This window comes from Rhineura floridana, chromosome 3, assembly GCF_030035675.1.
Source record: "Rhineura floridana isolate rRhiFlo1 chromosome 3, rRhiFlo1.hap2, whole genome shotgun sequence".
Classification (NCBI taxonomy): domain Eukaryota; kingdom Metazoa; phylum Chordata; class Lepidosauria; order Squamata; family Rhineuridae; genus Rhineura; species Rhineura floridana.
This window is the reverse complement of record NC_084482.1, coordinates 158,198,446-158,217,712: the sequence shown is the minus strand read 5'-3', so window position 1 is coordinate 158,217,712 and position 19,267 is coordinate 158,198,446. Positions and strand designations below refer to the sequence as shown.

General features: G+C 41.8%; 2 protein-coding genes across 9 annotated transcripts in view; one reads left to right on the top strand and one right to left on the bottom strand.

Moving 5' to 3' along the window:
* The window catches only part of RBSN (rabenosyn, RAB effector), a 25,026-nt gene extending 21,001 nt beyond the window's left edge, over positions 1–4,025 (top strand). For all 8 annotated transcript variants that reach the window (XM_061618463.1, XM_061618464.1, XM_061618458.1 and 5 more), the window contains one exon: positions 265–4,025. In XM_061618463.1, coding sequence (XP_061474447.1) covers positions 265–1,410 — 1,146 coding nt within the window. In that variant the 3' untranslated portion in view covers positions 1,411–4,025. The remainder of the gene's footprint in view (positions 1–264) is intronic.
* On the bottom strand, positions 3,574–19,267 carry MRPS25 (mitochondrial ribosomal protein S25). Its single transcript, XM_061618467.1, has 4 exons — positions 18,999–19,267; positions 17,777–17,883; positions 6,650–6,737; positions 3,574–5,707 (listed from the first exon to the last, which is right to left on the bottom strand). The coding sequence occupies exons 1-4, from the start codon at positions 19,130–19,132 to the stop codon at positions 5,515–5,517; spliced, it is 522 nt and encodes a 173-aa protein (XP_061474451.1). The 5' UTR covers positions 19,133–19,267; the 3' UTR covers positions 3,574–5,514.

Genomic DNA, 19,267 nt, shown 5'->3' with positions numbered 1-19,267 from the left:
TATATTCTGATTAAAATCTTTTGTAAACAGCTTTGAGTTTTTTTACAATCAAGCGGTATATGAATTTTCATAGTAATAAAAAGTATTGGCTCTTTAATATTCTTTGAAATTCTTGTATGCCAAATGTATTGTGCAGTGAAATTAGTGGAGCATATTTCCATATAATGCAAATAGGTTCAAACGAGAGCAACTAATTCATAGTAAGTTTAGATGCTGCATAAGAACATTTATTTCTAAATCTCTTATTCATTTATTTGTGGCTAGGCAGCACTTGAATCACAGAGACGATTGGAGGAGAAGCACATGGACTATGCTTCCAGATCTTTGGCAGCATCCAACGGTGAGGTGTACCGGCCAAAACGGGTTGCAGTAAAGAAAGCTGAAGGTTGGCTACCCACTGCCAGCATATCTCGCCAGCAAGAACTTGCGGACCCGCTTCTTCAGCAAATTGACAATATCACATCCTTTATTAAGCAAGCCAAGGAAGCAAATCGTCTAGATGAGGTCCAGATGTTGCAGGAGAACCTGCAACAACTTCAGGATGAGTATGATCAACAGCAAACTGACAGAGCCATTGAGCTTTCTCGAAGGCAGGCTGAGATGGAGGATATGCAGAGAGAACAACTGCAGATCCTTTGTGAAAAGGAATGGGAGAGGGAACATAAAAAAAGAATGTCTCAGCACTCACGGACACGTTCCCTGGATTTCAGAGAAGTGAAGGCCAGTAAGCTGGAGATTGGGAAAGAGAGCATAAACCAAATAGCACAGGCTTTGGACCTTGATACCACTCAGAATAAAAGTAACCCAGGTTCTAAAGCATCTTCACCAAGTGATAGTGACCAGCTGCCAGCTACTGAGAGCCCAGTCTTCCCCCTTCAATCTCTAGGAGTCCAAGAGCATGACAGAGTAATAGAGCAAAATAAGAGTGTCCTTATAAACCCTTTTGAAAATGAGCCGGCAGTTAACACTCTTAAGAGGAAACCTGATAACCCCTTTACTGAAGAGTCTTCCAGGGTGTCTTCCTTGCCCACCCAAGACTTGCACAGTGATAAAAAAGAATATAACCCATTTGAATATGAGGACAGTCAGCAAGCAAATGGAATAGCTGTCAGTGCTCCAAATCCCTTTGCAGATGCTGTTGGAAATCAATTTCATGTGCCCATAGGTCATAAGGAATCTGGAAATCCATTTGAGGAATTATCTTCCTCCATGAATCCTTTTGAAGATGATGATGAAGTGTCAGAGGACAACATAGAAGAGGAATTACTGCTTCAACAGATAGATAATATAAAAGCTTATATTTTTGATGCCAAACACAGTGGGCGGATGGATGAGGTAGAGGTGCTGACTGAGAATTTAAAAGAACTGAAACGCACACTAGCGAAACAAAAGGAAAAATCCAGCTGCTGAACTAGTGGCTGTTTCCATGCACATAAAATTACAGTTTCAGTTGTCCCAGAGGCAAAGCAGGACAGGTGGAATTAAAATGAGAAGTGTGTTGCAAGAGGGATTTCTGGGACTGAGTTTAATCTTATGCACTTTGGTGTAGGCATTTCCACTATTCAGATTTTGCTAATGTCCAGCCTGTTAAGAACATGATCTTGTTTCTTAGCATCTGTTTTATTTCAGATGTAAACTGTGTAGACTAATAGGAAACAGATGTTTTCAAATGCAGGAAACTACAATCCTTCCCTCTGTTTTTGGAGGTGGTTGAAGTATTGCCGAACGGCCTTCTAAGTTGGCTTTTCCACTAACAAGGGACCCAGAATGTCTAGTAAATTCTGTGTCAACCATGAACTGAGATGGTGCCTTTTAGCAGATACATGTACCTACCATATATGCTAAGAACAAGTGTTAAAAAGCAGGTTGCTAATGCAGTGACCTGCACAGTATAAAGGCCAGTGATCTGACTGTGCAATACAAAAGATAATATAAAGGGATTTTAAAATAGACATGACTAGATGTAATGTTATAGATGTAATTTGTTTTAGAAAATTGAAAACCCAGATGAATTTCTGTTCCCTCCATCACCTGTTTTTCAGGGCTCATCTATATTACAACCTTAAACTGGCTTTACTTTAATGGCTTCCTCCTGGGAACTCTGAGAAATGCATTTTTGTGAGGGTGCTGAGAGTTTTCTTCTTGCCTCCTCCTAGAGCTAGCTGTTCTTCAAATTCCAGGGCTAATGAAAATGCTATGACTGTTAAACTGGCTCCTGCAGTGTAGACATGCAAATGGGGGTGGGTGGATTGCACCAATTACCACAAGAGAGAGGCCATGAGGGAGTGCACTATCAATTGCAAGTCCAATTGAAGCCAACTATGATCTGCAGTTGATTTGGCTGCAGGTGTGAGAAAGGCCTGCCCTTAATTTTTAAATAACATTTAGCTACCTCTGTCAAGGTTTGATACCTTTTTTGAATATAAAATATACTAAGGAATGCACACAATGATTTAACTGCTTTGTTCCCTGTAACAGAAGAATGATCATGGTGTGCTCTTCAGGAGAGCATGAAACGCACAATTTTGGGAGCTTAATCTACCAACCACTGTAGCGGTGCAATTTCCATTTATTGGTATGGAGAGCCTGTGCAAACGTAAGCCCTGTTGAACTAAATGGAGGCTGTGGAGCAGCGATGCTTGGGATTGAACTGTTTATCTCTGCTTTGGATATTTCTTTACTCTCCAAATATGAACTGGAATTTTTTTTGGGGGGGGAGGAGTGAAAAGAATTGTATGTATCAGAAGAGCTATCAAACTATTTCTGGTTTCAGTTGTACCGAATGAACCTGATTTGCTCATATCTGATTTTTTAAAAGAATGAACATTTTGAATGTCACACATGGAGACTGACACCCGAATAATATGGACTTCTAGAAGCCAAATTCTGCTTAAGTTGTGAATGGGGGGAAGGCCCAGCAGCTGATACCTGAATTAGTTTTACTATGTAAAGGTAGAGATTTTCACACATGCAAAAGTGTTTTGACCTAAATTCTGCACACAGAAAAAGGGGTTAATCCAAGAGTAGCAAGACACTAATAGTGGGTTCAGGACTTATAAACCCGGTCAATCAAACTGTTGGGATCCTAGAAAAATGTTTACAGAAATGTTTTGTTATTTGGGGGATGCTTAATATGGTCAAGAACTAAGGTAGCACTTTACATCCTAGGCTTTAAGAATTTTTTTCTATTTTTGGTATGGCTTTAGGTTATTTGAAAAGAGAAACATTCCTCATAGTTTCCCTTTTATTTTTTCCTTTAGAGGGGAAAATAGGCTTAGCTATATAATTAACTTGATATATCAAGTCTTGGCTGAAACTACTTCTCAATGGCTGCTTGTTTTAATAAGCACTCAGAATTGTGTTCAGCCATCCTGTGGAAACTGACCTGAAAACAGCACTTAGGACTACAGTAGTAAGGGTAGGTGACTCAAGTTTTAAATCTCTCCCTTGACCCCTTAATTCAGAGCAACTAGGAGTAGATTTATGACACAGATGCACATAACCTAACAGGACAGGCTAACCAGAGTGGTAAAATGCAGTAAATAAATAACTAGTGTAAACAAGCCCTACAGGTTTTTTTGACCAGCTAAGGTTTATTTAAAAGAAAACTATATATCTTTTATTACAGGCAGCAAGACACTCACCTGGCATACTTTGTATATCTCTGCCCAAATAAATGTTCAGTGGTTTTTTTACATTTGAAGTATGCTTCCTAGTTACATCCATTCTGCCTTGTTTTTATGTACTTCATAATCTAATACTCTTAAGACATGCTTATAGTATACTAGTAACTATGTTGATTTGTAGGCTCCATGACTGTAAGTCAATGTGAAATATAGCTACCTTTCCTGATAGGTTGAGGATAGATTCACATTTTGACAGCCTTCCATTTGTACTACTGAATTGACACTATGAAACATAACAAAACCATGCCATTGTGATATTTAACATTGATGACATCTGTTCTACAATTGCATGCACTACTCTAATTTGCAAGCTTTGACAAAATAAAATGTTGGTTTAGATGTATATGTGTAGATTGATTTTTTTCCTATTACATAAATGGTCAGCCAATCAATAAGCTCCTTCTATATGCACTTTGCATCTTCTGTGGCTAATAAGAACATACGGTCCTCATTGGGCCATAGGAGGGTTTTTCCCCCCCTCTTAAGATTTTTCCTTTAGTTTTATTTATACTTTTGCAGGACTGTGTGGTGCCATTTTGGCTATGTAAGGAATTGTCTAAACATTGGAAACAGGAATGATATGCAGCATCTCCTGTTTTCAACTTGCGAACCCACCTCTGAACTGATTGTTGCCAACAGATAAAGCTTCTTTGTAATAAACATATTTACATCCAGCTTTAATAGTTATTTTTCTTGTACAAATTTAAAAAGTATTGAAACATAATTAAAAACAGGCCTGTTCATAGTACAAGTTATGCATATACACTGAGTTTTATCATCAAAGAAGCTAAGAACAGCCTCTAAGCTACGATTGGTGGAAAAACAGAGTAAATTGTAGTTCCAAGTTGCCCAATGGCCCTGTGGTTTTGAAGAGAAAAAGACGTCTTGACTATACCCCTCCACCATTACAAACCCCATCCAGGAGTGAGATGTTACTTCTCATGTTTTTCATATGGGGCAGTTTAATCTACTATCAAATGAAGTTTTTGGACTGGTTGGGAGCTATGTGTACTCCATTCTTTCATGCCCTGGCAATTTAAAGTCTGCCACATGTATTTTATTATTTATTTGACTTATATCCTGCCCTTCCTTGCAGTAGGAACCCAGGGCGATAAGCATATTATGCAAACCTGCACAGTTGATGCTGGTTTGGATAGACATTGAGAAGGGCAAGCACTGAAGTGTAGCTCTATCCTTAACCACTGGAGCTCTTTTCAGCTACGTTTGTCTTCTGGGGCTTTAGCCGGTATTATACACCCTTACAGCTTGATTTGTTAAAGCCACAGAGCTACCAACACTCAAAAGATCTAGTTAGGTCCTAGGGTTTCATCTGAAGATGCATGTGGCCATCACCTTGCTGAAACTCGGCAGGCCCGGGTCTGGTCAGTGCCTGGATGGGAGATCTCCAGGGAACCACCTGTATGTTGCTATGGGTTCCTTGAAAAAAGAAAGGTGGGATATAAATGTAAGAAAATAAAAAACGTGAAAGGGGAGCCTGCCAACCCAAAAACACATTACATAGAGAAGATTCTGTATTTGGGTAGTTGTATGTTAAAGAACATAATTAAACCAAGGATCTACCAAGATCTGTTATTTGATTTAAAAACAGATAGCAAATACATATTTACAATCCACTCCACAACAAGAACAATCTCATGACTTTATTTTAAATATTAATCCTTCCTTGCTTTAAGTCAGTCCAGCTATTTTTCCTTTACTTAAATGGTATTTTGTAAAAAATGTATTCTCATCTGGGTTAAGATGTCCAGTTTCTTGGCAGTCTGAATCCTTTCATCCCTGCTGTAGATAAGCTTCCTATAAAGTTGGCTTAGGAAGTGGCACTCTCTTTCATGGCAGCTTTATATTTTCCAGTCATCTCCTTTGGTAATGGCACTCTACCAGGGCAGGGAATTTGGCCTTCAATTTCACACATACACTCCCGCAAGTGGTATTTTCTGGGGCCAAATGTTGCAGGATGCCGCAGCTTCATTTTCTCTTGTGCTTCTGCCTGGAGGGTTTCTCTACAAAAACGAAATAAACACAGAATTCACCATGAGGACAGTAAATGCTAGACAGTGATCAATGCATCACAACCATCAAACTGATACCCATTCAAATAACTCTTAGTGGGTGTCCAGATGTTTGTGAAGTACAACTTCCCTGACCATGCTGGTGAGGGCTTATAGCACATGAAAGCCTAACACACAGAGGGACACAAGTTCCTCGTCCCCTCTCCTCAAGCCTTTAATAGCAAAGTATAACTTTTAACAATAACGTTTTGTTTGACATGCTGCAGTCCAATTTCATGCTTTCTGTCAAACTGCTGACAACGCTTAACTGCTGGAATCAGCCCAGTCCTTAACTGTTTGGAACTATTTTTGGTGCAGAAGCCGAGGGCCTGCTTCTAGCTCACTATGAATATTCATCAAGTATCACAGGGCTGTTTCCCTAGCACTGTACGGACATTAATCGGTGTGCTAGGTTTGACCAGTCCCTTCCCCTATAGATTCTTCAAGACTTGAACATTTGGGGAAGTGTTGCAAAACCTTTTTATCTGTGATGGTCTTTAGGCTTGTAACAAGCAAGATGCCTGGAACAAATAAGAATTGCCTCCAGGCAATGACACTACTGTAAATGAAGAATTACAGTTGTTTCCCTAAACTCACCTTTTCAGATAATCAAGTGGTACCATAAATGACTGACAAGGTCATTTGTAACAAAGTGTGTGTGTGGCTATGTGGACACATAACAAAGTGTGTGTGTGGACTTGCTGGAAAGCTTATGTTAAAGGCTAGAACTTAAAGCCTGTAGGAGGATGGAGTTGTAGTAGCATGTTTGTGTGCATACACACACACATTTTATGTATTATAAACATGCTTATCCTCATCCCAGGTCTATGGAACAGGGTAGTTCTACAGAATGAAACAAGGTTCAGAGCTCCTTCATACATATATTTTACTTACTCGCTTTTCCCAAGAATTTTCTTAACATGTTGTGCTATCTCTTTGTTAGTCTTCTCTTCGACATCAACCAGGACTTGCTCCCCATTACCTGTAGAAAAAAGAGTGTTACAGCAAACCTACAGGAGTTTTTTAGAAATCACATCCATGGCATGACTGCAATGCATTGTATCTGAGGCTGCTTTGCTTTCAGAAACATCAGTTGTCTCAAAACACAGCAGCTGGATTGCTGACTGGCATAGATTACATCTCACATGTTCTGAAACGGCTTCCTTGACTTCCTATGTATTTCTGAGCCCAATTCAAAATTCTGAGCCTGAAAAAGCCTGGGAGCAGTGCATCTTAAGAACTGCTTGCTGCTATATGAACCTGGTGGTGCTTTACGAGCATTTGGTGAGGGCTTTACGGACATCCCTACCTGTTGAGATAAGATGGGTAGTGAGCAGGGAATGGGCCATTCCATCCAAGGAATGCTCGATCCATATGCTTGCTGTTTACTCTTATAAGTTTCTGGGTAGTTTTAATTCAGTCTATTGGTTTTGCTGCTGCTTTTCAATTTGAACTTTTACTTGACCTGTTTTACTGCTACTTTGGCTCTTTCATTTTATGTTGCTGCTTTTTCATCTTATTATTTATTGAGTTTTGTTACTTTTACTTCGAAGGTGCATTACACATCTTGGAGAGAGAGATGGGATATAAATTAAAATATATAAAACTCTACCGATGTTTTGACCACAACCTCCCCAGATGGTGTTTACAAGGCATACAAGACACAGCTTGCAGCTGTGCAGGCTACTACACGGTATCTTGACCCACAACCATCCTGGCTGGTTTGTGCTCGCCGTGGAGGGTTGAGCATGTGCAACATGAGATAGTGCTGGAAGATGAGACCCCCAGGTCAGATGGCACTCATCAAGTTACTGGGAAAGAACAAAGGACAAGTACGAGTAGCACTGTGACTAATGACGCCACTGGGGCAAAGCCGAAAGGAAGCCAGAGGCTGATGCGCACAGATGCAAAAGGAGAGTTTGGAGTTGTATGACATACACATAGGAACATAGAATGTGAGAAGCATGGACCAGGGAACGTTAGAAATTGTCAAGAAAGAAATGGAATGTATCAACATTATAATATTTGGCGTGAGTGAATTAAAATTGACAGGAATGACACAATTTCATTCAGGCAACTACAAAACATTTTATGCAGGAAATGAGAAAAACAGGGTTGCACTAACAGTGAGAAGTGATGTAGCAAAAACAATTAGGAGCTACAACGCAAGGTCTGAGCGAGTGATATCAATGAGACTTAACGGGAAACCTATCACCATAACCATCATCCAAGTCTATGCTTCAACGGCAAACAAAGAAAAAGAGGAAATGGAGAATGTTTACGCCGTAGTACAGGAAGAAATTCATCACACACCAAAACAGGATGCTCTGATAATTATGGTGACTGGAATGCAAAAGTAGGGAACAGAGAAGAACTAGGAATTGTGGGGAAATGGGGCTTAGGATACAGAAATGAAGCAAGAGAGAGACTTATTGAATTCTGTGAAGCCAATTTGTTTCTTGCAAACACATCTTCCAAGCAAACGAAAAGACGAGTGTACACATGGACGTCACCAAATGGTCAATATAGGAATCAAATTGATTATATAACTGGAAGCAGAAGATGGAGAAGTTCCATACTTTCTGCAAAAACAAGACCAGGAGCAGACTGCGGTACAGATCATGAACTGGTCGTATCAAAAATCAGAGTAAAGCTAAAGAAGAACAACAAAGCAATCATAATGCCAAAATACAATTTAAATAACATCCCAGAAGAATTTAAAGATCAAATAAGGAACAGATGGAGGCTTCAAACCTAGCTGACAGAGAACCAGAAGAACTATGGACTGAAGTCAGAGACATGATCACGGAAGAATGCAAAAAGACAATACCACTAATTAAAAAGAGAGAAAGACCTCAATGGATGACTGATGAAACTCTTAAAATGGTTAAAGAGAGAAGGAAAGCAAAAGCAAAAGGAGATAGAAACATGGTTAGAACCCTAAATGCAACAATACAGCGACTAGTACGTAGGGACAAAGAGAACTATTACAATAATTATTGTACAACAAAAAAGATAGAACAAGAGCCCTATTCTAAAAGATTAAAGAAATCAAAGGGAAATTCAAACCAAGAGTAAGGAAATCAATGACTGACATAAAATAAAAGGAAGATGGAAGCAACACTGAAGAATTATATAAAAGAGATGCCAGGATGACAGATTCATTCATGGAGGAACCGTATGAAGAAGAACCAGAAAATTTAGAATGAGGTGAAAGCTGCTCTTAAAATACTTGGAAGAAACAAATCACCAGGAATAGATGTCATACCAATTGAGTTGCTACAAGTTACTAAGACTGAATCTGTCCAAATTTTGAAAAAAAATTGTCAATATGGAAAATAAAACAATGGCCCCAAAACTGGAAGCATTCAATATACATCCCAATTCCAAAGAAAGGGTATACCAGGGAATGCAGTAATTATTGAACTATTGCCTTAATATCCCATGCAAGTAAAGTAATGCTCAAGATTCGACAACAAACGCTCTTACCATATATGGAGCAAGAAATTCCAGATGTCCAAGCTGTATTTAGAAAGGAAAGAGGCACCAGAGATCATATTGCAAACATACGTTGGATAATGGAACGGACCAAGGAATTTCAGAAGAAAATCACCCTGTGCTTTATAGATTACAGCAAAACCTTTGATTGTGTAGATCATGAAAAACTATGGAATGCTTTAAAAGACTTGGGGGTGCCACAGCATCTGATTGTTCTGATGTGCAATCTATACTCTGGACAAGAGGCTACTGTAAGGACAGAATATGGAGAAACTGACTGGTACCCCACAGGAAAGGGTGTGAGACAGGGGTGTATTTTATCACCCTATTTGTTTAATCTATATGCAGAACATATCATACAGAAAGCAGGATTGGACCAAGATGGAGGTGTGAAAATTGGAGGGAGAAACATCCATAATTTAAGATATGCAGACGATACCATACTACTAGCAGAAACCAGTAATGATCTGAAACGAATGCTGATGAAAGTTAAAGAGGAAAGCACAAAAGCAGGACTACAGCTGAACATCAAGAAGACTAAAGTAATGACAACAGAAGATTTATGTAACTTCAAACTTGACAATGAGGACATTGAACTTGTCAAGGATTATCAATACCTTGGCACAGTCATTAACCAAAATGGAGACAATAGTCTAGAAATCAGAAGAAGGCTAGGACTGGGGAGGGCAGCTATGAGAAAACTAGAAAAGGTCCTCAAATGCTATGATGTATCACTGAACACCAAAGTCAGGATCATTCAGACCATGGTATTTCCGATTTCTATGTATGGATGTTAAAGTTGGACAGTGAAAAAAGTGGATAAGAGAAAAATGAACTCATTTGAAATCTCGTGTTGGAGGAGAATTTTGCAGATACCATGGACTGCGAAAAAGACAAATAATTGGGTGTTATGTGCCTTCAAGTCAATTGTGACTTATAGCTACCCTATGAATCAGCGACCTCCAATAGCATCTGTCATGAACCACCCTGTTCAGATTCTGTAAGGTCAGGACTGTGGCTTCCTTTATGAAATCAATCCATTTCATTTGGTCTTCCTCTTTTTCTACTCCCTTCGGTTTTTCCCAGCATTATTGTCTTTTCTAGAATCATGTCTTGTCATGATGTGTCCAAAGTATGATAACCTCAGCTTCATCATTTTAGCTTCTAGTGGTAGTTCTGGTTTAATTTGTTCTAACACCCAGTTATTTGTCTTTTTCACAGTCCATGGTATGCGCAAAGCTCTCCTCCAATTGGGGGAGCTCTAATTGGGTATTAGACACACACACACAGATTCAGTGGTCTATGCCAACTACCATTTGGGCATCAAAACACCATTTTTGGACAAGGTGATTGAGAGGGTGGTGGTAGTTCAGCTGCAGTGCTCTTGGATGACACTGATGGTCTCGACTCATTCCAGTATGAATTCAGTCCTGGTTTTGGGACAGAATCTGCCTCGATCCACCGAATCGTCTTTAATAGAGGAATCCAACCCTGTTGATTCTCCTAGATCTTTGTGGCTTTTGATACCATTGACCAAGATATCCTCAATTGTCTCTGAGTTAGGGGGCAAGGGCTGGTTTGGGAGAGTAATATTAGGTGACTGTCTTGGCTCCCTTGCAGTTGATCTGCAGGGTGCCACCATTTTGTCCTCAGTGCTATATAATATCTATCTGAAGCTGCTGGGGGTGTTCATTAGGAGATTTGGGGCACGGTATCACCAGTATGCCTATGATACCCAGCTCTATTTCTTTGTAAAATCTAAATTACGAGAAGCATGCATGTCCTTAACCAGTGCTTTGATGCAGTCATGGGCCGAATGAGGACTAATAAACTGAATGAATCCAAATAAGACAGAGACTCGTGATGGGCTGTTCTCAATCTGAAGAAGCAGGTATGTAGTTTGGGGATGCCCCAAGATCCATCACTGTCATTGAAGCCCCAAGTGACCTTAGATTGGTACAACTGTTCTTGGACAGCGATAGTCCTTCCTGGGCCCATAAATGATTATTGCCCAGGGGCAAATATCCCTTTTTCAGGCAAGGTGCTCAAAAAGGTAGTGGTGGTTCAACTTCAGGCATGCTTGGAGGAGACTGAATATCTGGATCCATTTCAATCTGGCTTTAGGCCCGGTCATGGAACTGAAGCTCCCTTGGTCGTCCTGGTTGATGACATTTGTCAAGAGAGAGATGGAGGGAGTGCAACCCTGCTCGTTCTTCTTGACCTCTCAGAGGCTTTTGACACCACTGACCATGGTATCTTTCTGAAGCAACTCAGGGAGATGGGGTGGTAGGCAATGTACTTCAGTGGTTCTGCTCCTATCTCCAGGGATGTTTCCAGAAAGTAGTTATGGGAGGCTTCTGTTCAACACCATGGAAACTTCCCTGTGGTGTCCCACAAAGTTCCGTCTTGTCCCCCATGCTATTTAACATCTATATAAAGCCACAGGGAACAGTCATCATGAGTTTTGGAGTGAAGTGTCACCAATATGTGGATAACACTCAGCTCTATCTCTCTGTGCCACCTGAAAAAGGAGAGGTAGTTGAGGTGCTAGACAGGTGTCTGGAGTAGATATGTAAAATTTCTGGAAATTTTGAAGCCATGGGGAAAAACCACATTTTTTTCCAGAAAAAAAATGGAATTTTTCAGAAAAATTGAAAAAATGCAATATTAGCACTTTTTACAGATTCAAAGTCAATTTGTTAGTTCAGGAACATCAAATATAATTATGTACAAGTTAGTATGGCATAAATTATCACATTTGGTATATTAAACATACATTTTATTCAAACAATTATTACAAATTGAATTTACATTTAAATTTTTTACTTTTTTTTGGTAACAAATGGATCTGCAAGATCCTGAACGGAACTGTAAGGAACACCTGAATTGTAAGGAACCTCTTTTGTTTTGCCAGTTTATGAGGATCAGGCAAAAAAAACAATTAAAAAACCCAGAAGAAACCATCAACATTAATAACAAAGAAAATTATTTATATCTCCGCTAGTCCTCCATAGTGTCAAGCAGACATAAGGCATCCATTCCCATAAAAAGAACTGAGAAAAGTGGGGGGGGGCAAGATTCAATGAAACATTTTATTCATCATGCTAAAATAAAATATTCTATAATCCATTTTTCTACATTTTTTCCACTTTTTCCAAGGCTTTGGGGAAAAAAATGTTCCCCTCTCCCCCCCCCCCAAATTTTGCTGTTTTTTTTCCAGGCCTTCACATCTCTAGTCTGGAGGCAGTGATGCGCTGGATGTGGGCCAACAAACTGAAGCTGAATCTTAAAAGACAGAAGTGTTATGTGTTGCAAGTTCTCAAGTCCAGATGAGAAGACGGCCTGTTTTGGATGGGGTTGCACTCCCCTGAAAGGAGCAGGTTTGTAGCTTGGAGATACCCCTCAATTCAGCATAGTCACTGGAGGCTCAGGTGGCCTCAGTGGCTAAGAGTGCCTATTGGCAGCTACAGCTGGTTCACTAGCAATGACTCCTTCTGGACAGAGATGACTTGGCAACAGTACTCCATGCTCTGGTAATTTCCAGATTAGGATTACAGTAGGGCCCTGCTTCTCGGCGCCCCGCTTTTCAGCGTTGTGCTAATACGGTGCCAGCAGGGCGATCAGCTGGAGGAGGAGCTACACCTGACCTCCTCCGCTTCTGGCGCGATCAGACTCCCACACTCCAGCTGATCGCGCCGGAGGAAGATAAGCTGTAGTGCGCTACAGCTGAAGTTCTCCTCGGGGCAATCAGACTCCCGCACTCCAGCTGATCGTGCCGGACGAGGGGAAGATCAGCTGTAGTGCGCTCGAGCTGATCTCCTCTTCTGGCGCAATCAGACTCCCGTGCTCGAGCTGATCACATCGGAGGGGAAGATCAGCTGTACAGCTGATCTTCTCCTCCTCTGGTGCAATCAGTGGATTAGGTTCCAGACCCCCACGCTACAGCTGATCCGCTTTTTGGCGGAGGTCTGGAACCTAACCTGCCATATGAGTGGGGCCCTACTGTATTGCAATGTGCTCTACATGGGACTGCCCTTAAAAGCAACTCGAAATTTCAACTGGTCCAAAATGCAGCAGCCAGATTACTGGCGGGGGTTCCTTTTAGAGCTCGTATAACCCATTCTAAAACAGTTGCATTGGTTGCCAGTTGGTTTCTGGGCCCAATTCAAGGTGCTCCCGTTAGTGTTTAAAACCCTAAACGACTTAGGCCCCAAATACCTCAGAGACCATCTCCTTCATCTGCCACCCTCAGAAGTTCAGGGGATAGTGGCCTAAGAGAGAGCTTTCTCCATGGCAGCCCCTAAGTTGTGGAACTCCCTCCCCATATAGGTGCATCTGGCACCGTCGCTATACAGTTTTCAGCAAAATCTAAAGACACACCTCTTTACTTTGGCCTTCAGCTCCTGAGATGTATGTTTTCAGAACCCACCTTATTCTTGTAAGTGAAATGTGTTATAATTCTTTTTCATATTGTATTTCAGATTTTGTAACCCGCCCTGGGACCTGTCAGTGAAGGGTGGGCAATAAATAACAACAAGAATAGTAATAATATTTTTTAAAACCTTTTTTAAAAAAACAATGTTTTTAACCATTTTTTCTTTAAGATGTCTTGAAAGCTTTTAAAAAAATGTTTTTGAAGATGTTTTAATGTATTTTAAAGTCTCATTTCATCATCTTTCTATTGTATTTGACTAAAAGCCATCACAACCCGAAAGAATATATATGTATACAAAAACAAAGTACAATTTAACTTACGTGAAAGTTTGTTGGTTAATGTCAGATTGCAACCCGCATGTTACATATAAAACAGCTCTGTTTGCAAAGGCAGCAAAACATATTCGGGCAAATACCTTGAATGCAATTGTAGTGGACTGCGCAGGGGTTAAATTGTATTTTAAAGTCATTTATGTGATGTTTTAAAGTGTTTTTAGTGCTTTTGTTTGCTGCCACGGGCTCCTGCTGGGAGGAAGGGCCGGACATCAATCAATCAATCAATCACAGCAGCTGCTGCTATGGTGGTCCTTACATTTATTTATTTATTTTTTATTTTATTTCATTTTTAAACCGCCCATAGCGAATAGCTCTCTGGGCGGTGTACAAAAGATTAAAAGTACAGAAATACAAAATATCACAATAAATAAACTGAAACAAAGAGATTTAAAATTGTAACATTAAACACATTAAAATGCCTGGGAGCATAGCCAGGTCTTAACCTGGCGCCGAAAAGATAGAAGCGTCGGCGCCAGGCGTATTTCTTCGGGGAGGCTATTCCACAATTCGGGGGCCACTACAGAAAAGGCCCTAGATCGAGTAACTGTCATCCGGGCTTCCCGATGGGTTGGTACCCGGAGGAGGGCCTTAGACGCTGAGCGAAGTGACCGGGTCGGTTCATAGCGGGAGAGGCGTTCCACAAGATACTGCGGACCCACGCCGTGTAAGGCTTTATAGGTCAAAACCAGCACCTTGAATCTGGCTCGGAAGCAAATAGGTAGCCAGTGCAAACGGGCCAGAACAGGTGTTATATGCGCTGACCGGCTGGTCCTCGTCAGCAGTCTGGCTGCTGCGTTTTGCACTAGCTGAAGCTTCCGAACTGTCTTCAAGGGCAGCCCTACGTAGAGCGCATTACAGTAATCCAACCTAGAAGTTACCAGAGCATGAACAACTGAGGCGAGGTCATCCCTGTCCAGATAGGGGTGTAGCTGGGCTACCAACCGAAGGTGGTAGAATGCATTCCTTGCCACCATGGCCACTTGCGCCTCCAGAGACAAGGAAGGATCGAAAAGAACCCCAAGACTACGAACCTGTTCCTTCAAGGGGAGTGTAACCCCATCTAGAACAGGGTAAGCATCCACCATCTGGGCAGGGAAGGCATTCACCAACAGTGTCTCAGTCTTGTCTGGATTGAGTCTCAGTTTATTAGCTCTCATCCAGTCCATTATCGCGGTCAGGCAGTGATTCAGCACATCCACAGACTCACCTGTAGAAGATGAAAAGGAGAAATAGAGCTGCGTGTCATCAGTGTACTGGTGGCAACGCACTCCAAAACTCCTGATGACGGCACCCAGAGGCTGCATGTAGATGTTAAAAAGCATGGGGGACAAAACCGACCCCTGAGGGACTCCACAATGGAGAGTCCAAGGAGTCGAGCAATGTTCCCCAAGTACTACCTTCTGGTGACAATTGGGGCTGTGGAATTAGGCTAAACTTTTTAAATTTATTCCAGCACCCTGTTCTCACTGTGGCCTACCAGATGCCTACAGGAAGCCTACAAACAAGACATGAGTGCAACAGCGCTCTCCCACTTGTGATTCCCAGCAACTGGTATTTGTTATACTGCCTCTGAAAGCAGAGGTAGATCATAGCCATTGACAGCCTTATTCTGCATGAACTAGTGGAAAATACAGCTGCTAGGGTGCTTAGTGGGACACCCAGCTATAAACATACTACACTGACGTTGAATGATCTGCCCTGGCAGCCTATTAGCTATCAAGCCAAGATCAAGGTTTTGTTGTGATATTTAAAGTCTAAACAACTTGGGACCAGGATCCTTAGCAAACTGCATTCCCTAGTACAGATCAAGATGATCTTTAATAGTTTCTGCGACCCTGCTGGTCATTCCATGACCAAGGGATTGTCACTTGATGACCGTCAGAAGCGAACCGTAGCTGTGATAGCTACCACCCTTGGATGATGATGATGATTTTAATTTGCCTGCCCTTCACCCTGAAGTTCCAGAGCAGGTTACCACAGTTTAAAATATATCCTTATTCCACAGGCGGTGACAGTAATGATCTTTAAATGTCACTTTAAAACTTGCATGCTTACCCAAGCTTTCCTGGATTTTGACTCTTAATTTTTAATTCTGTTCTGTACACTGCTAATTTATTTCGGATACCTAGGATTGTATCCAATGAAGTCGCCCTGTTAGTGCCTATATAACAAGACCGCCTCTCCCTCCCCCCCACCCCCCAGTGTAGATGGGGAGGGCAGGGAAGAGAGTAAGTCCCGTTGGGCAGGCCAAAGACCTTGTACTAATGGAACACCATCCCTGGAGACAAACTAGTTTTTCTTTTTATCTAGTTTTTAGGACATCTTATTGTTTGGCCTTCCTCTTTTTCTACTTCCTTGTTTTTTTTTTAAAATAATGCTTGGAAAAACAGAAAGAAGTAGAAAAAGAGGAAGGCCAAACAAGAGATGGATTGATTCCATAAAGGAAGCCATAGACCTGAACTTACAAGATCTGAACAGGGTGGTTCATGACAGATGCTCTTGGAGGTCACTGATTCATAGGGTCACCATAGGTCATAGTCAACTTGGAGGCACATAACAACAATTGTATTTTAATTGCTTTTATGTAAACTGCTTATTATAATTAATAAATAAAAATATTCAGGATTTTGTTGCATGGCCTAATCTTCTGCAAATGGCTGTGTGTATATTTATATTTTTAGAACCCACCCTATTTTGTGATATTGTGGATTTAGGTTGTTTTAATTATGTATTTTATAATTGTGGAATCTCTGACGTCTTCTGATCTATGTGGGTCAAGGGCAAGTGAACTAAATAGGGACCTGTAAAATAAAGATTTTTACATCAGTGCTGAGGAAGGGAGAGAGAGAAGGTGGTACTTTATCAGATTATCCAGGCACTTCCCTTGCACCCTTACCAGTGCTTGGTGAAGCAGTGAGAGATGGACTTACTACATGTGAGCTTCTTCTTTGTAAGCCTCTTGTGGATAGCTTATCTACCCCTACCACCTATCCTATATGCAAGGCAAGCAAAGGGAATGCTGTGTCCAATGGTCCAGAAAGTCAGTTGTGAACATAAGCTATTGTGTGGTAATACTCCAAAGGCAAACAACCCAGTGATGTTGGTCTGAAGAAATTAAAGCAATCAGAATTTTGTGACAGCATTGAACAGAACATGTGATAGTTTAGAGCAGAGGGCAGGGAAATGTTTCAGTCCAAGGGCCACCCTCCCTTTTAGGCAGTCTCCTGAGGGCCATGTGCCAGTAGCGGGCAGGGCTAGAAGCAAAAGTGGGTAATGTAAATATTACCTTTGTACAATTTCTACACACATTCACACACCCCTCTCTCTCTATCCTCCATCCAGGCAAGCACGGGGCATGATCAGAATTCAAGGGCACAGTCCAGCCAGGCAAAAACACTCAAGAAAACTAAGAAGCAGGGCTGGTGAGAGCCATGGCCTGGGGAGATGGGGTGTGGCTGGGGAGTGCAGTGGTGTGGGGAAAGTCCCCAGAGCCAGATGTAGGGACTTGTAGACACATTTGGTCCCTGTACCCGAGGATCTGACTTACAGTGATAATCCTGCACTGACTGATGAAGTCTGATTGGCAACTGCCTCAGCAAGGACGTATAGAAGGCATTGCCTCCTTCAAAGGTTGCTGTTATGCTTCATTTTCCCATCTGTCAATTGACAGTCTTAGAAAGACTTTTGCTTAAGCAGACGCTATTTCAATGCACTTCAACAAAAGCTAAACAAAACCACACACACACTACTTACCTAAATAGAATTTTAAGAATGGTGATGGTGTCATGTTCTTAAACATCATGATCTGGAGCCCAGGGTTTTTGTACTGGATCTGAGGTATGTTGAAAAACACAAATTTTCTATGGGAAGAGAAAAAAGTAAAAATGAGAGGAACTCTCAGTCTGGCACGTCATGGAAACCAAGGGAAAGGCGCAGAAAAAGGCTGAATGTCTAGATGTGTGGAAAAAGACATTCGATTCAGAAGGCAGGATCCCAAATTCTAAGGCAATTTTCCCTACTCTCCAGTATGTCACATAGTAGGTCTATCCATATATGCAGACTTCAAAAGGGTTGGCATGTTCCCCTCTTGCTGCAAATATAAAATATCTTGTGACACCTGAAAAGAGTAAGTTACTGTGGTGTAAATGAAAGCCACACACAGCCAGTGTGGAGCAGTGCTTAGTGGTGAGCTAGGATCAGACAACCCAGGTTCAAAAGCAGGCTCAGCCAGGAAGCTCTTGCTTGGCCCTCAGGCTGTGAGATGGTGACTGGCCCAACTTACTTGAAAGGGTGGTTGTTAAGATAAAATGAGAGGAGGCAGAACTGCATACATCACCTTGAGCTCTTTAGAAGAAAGATAGGATAAACATAAATAATATTAAACAAAACAGACACACACACACACACCTAGCAAGTTGTTACTTCGTCTGATTAAGGAAACTACAAAAGCAGGCCTGGAGACATCTGCTCCCCAGAAAGCAGGCCTAGATTTAACGGGCTTAAGTTACAGGAGGGGACATTTTGGTTGGCAATAAGGAGAAACTTAATAAAAGCCACTCAACAATGGAACTAATGATCTGGGTGGGTCGGTGGGCATTTTTAGACGTCTTAATGCATAGTCTAGACAGCCATCTAGCTCTGGATTTCCTGCATGGAGCAGGCTATGCACCTGATGGCCTATAAGCCTCCGACTCTATGCCTGTCCCCATACGCACGGGCTTTTCTTGGCTTGCCTTTGGGCTACTTGCCCAGACATTACCGAGCCCTACACAAAATAGATCACGGCTGTTTCAACATCGCCATCGTACAGAGAGATACACAGCAACTCTTGCAACGGGCATCCTTCCGATTCTCGGGAGGAAGGGAGGCTCCTTCCTCGAATACAACCTCCACCTAGCGGATGGTTTGAAGCCTACCCAAGATCGGCTTTGCTCAGGGCATGAGGGGTCCTTGCACGGGCGGCAGTAGCACTCACCTGGCTCCTTCGCTGAGGTTCCCCCAGGTGTTGTAGTTCACCGTCATCACCTGCACCGAGTCCTTGAAGATGATGTCGCCCTGGCTCAGGTACTGCAGCGTCCTGCGGATGGGGAACCTGCCCTTCATAGGCATGATCACGGTACAACTTAGCTCCTACACACCGGGTAGCCACGGGCGAGCGGAGTTAACCGAGCGAACTCCGACACTGGGCAAAACCCAGCCTACAACCAACTCCGCCCTAGCGCCAGGGGGAAGAGGAAATGCAGC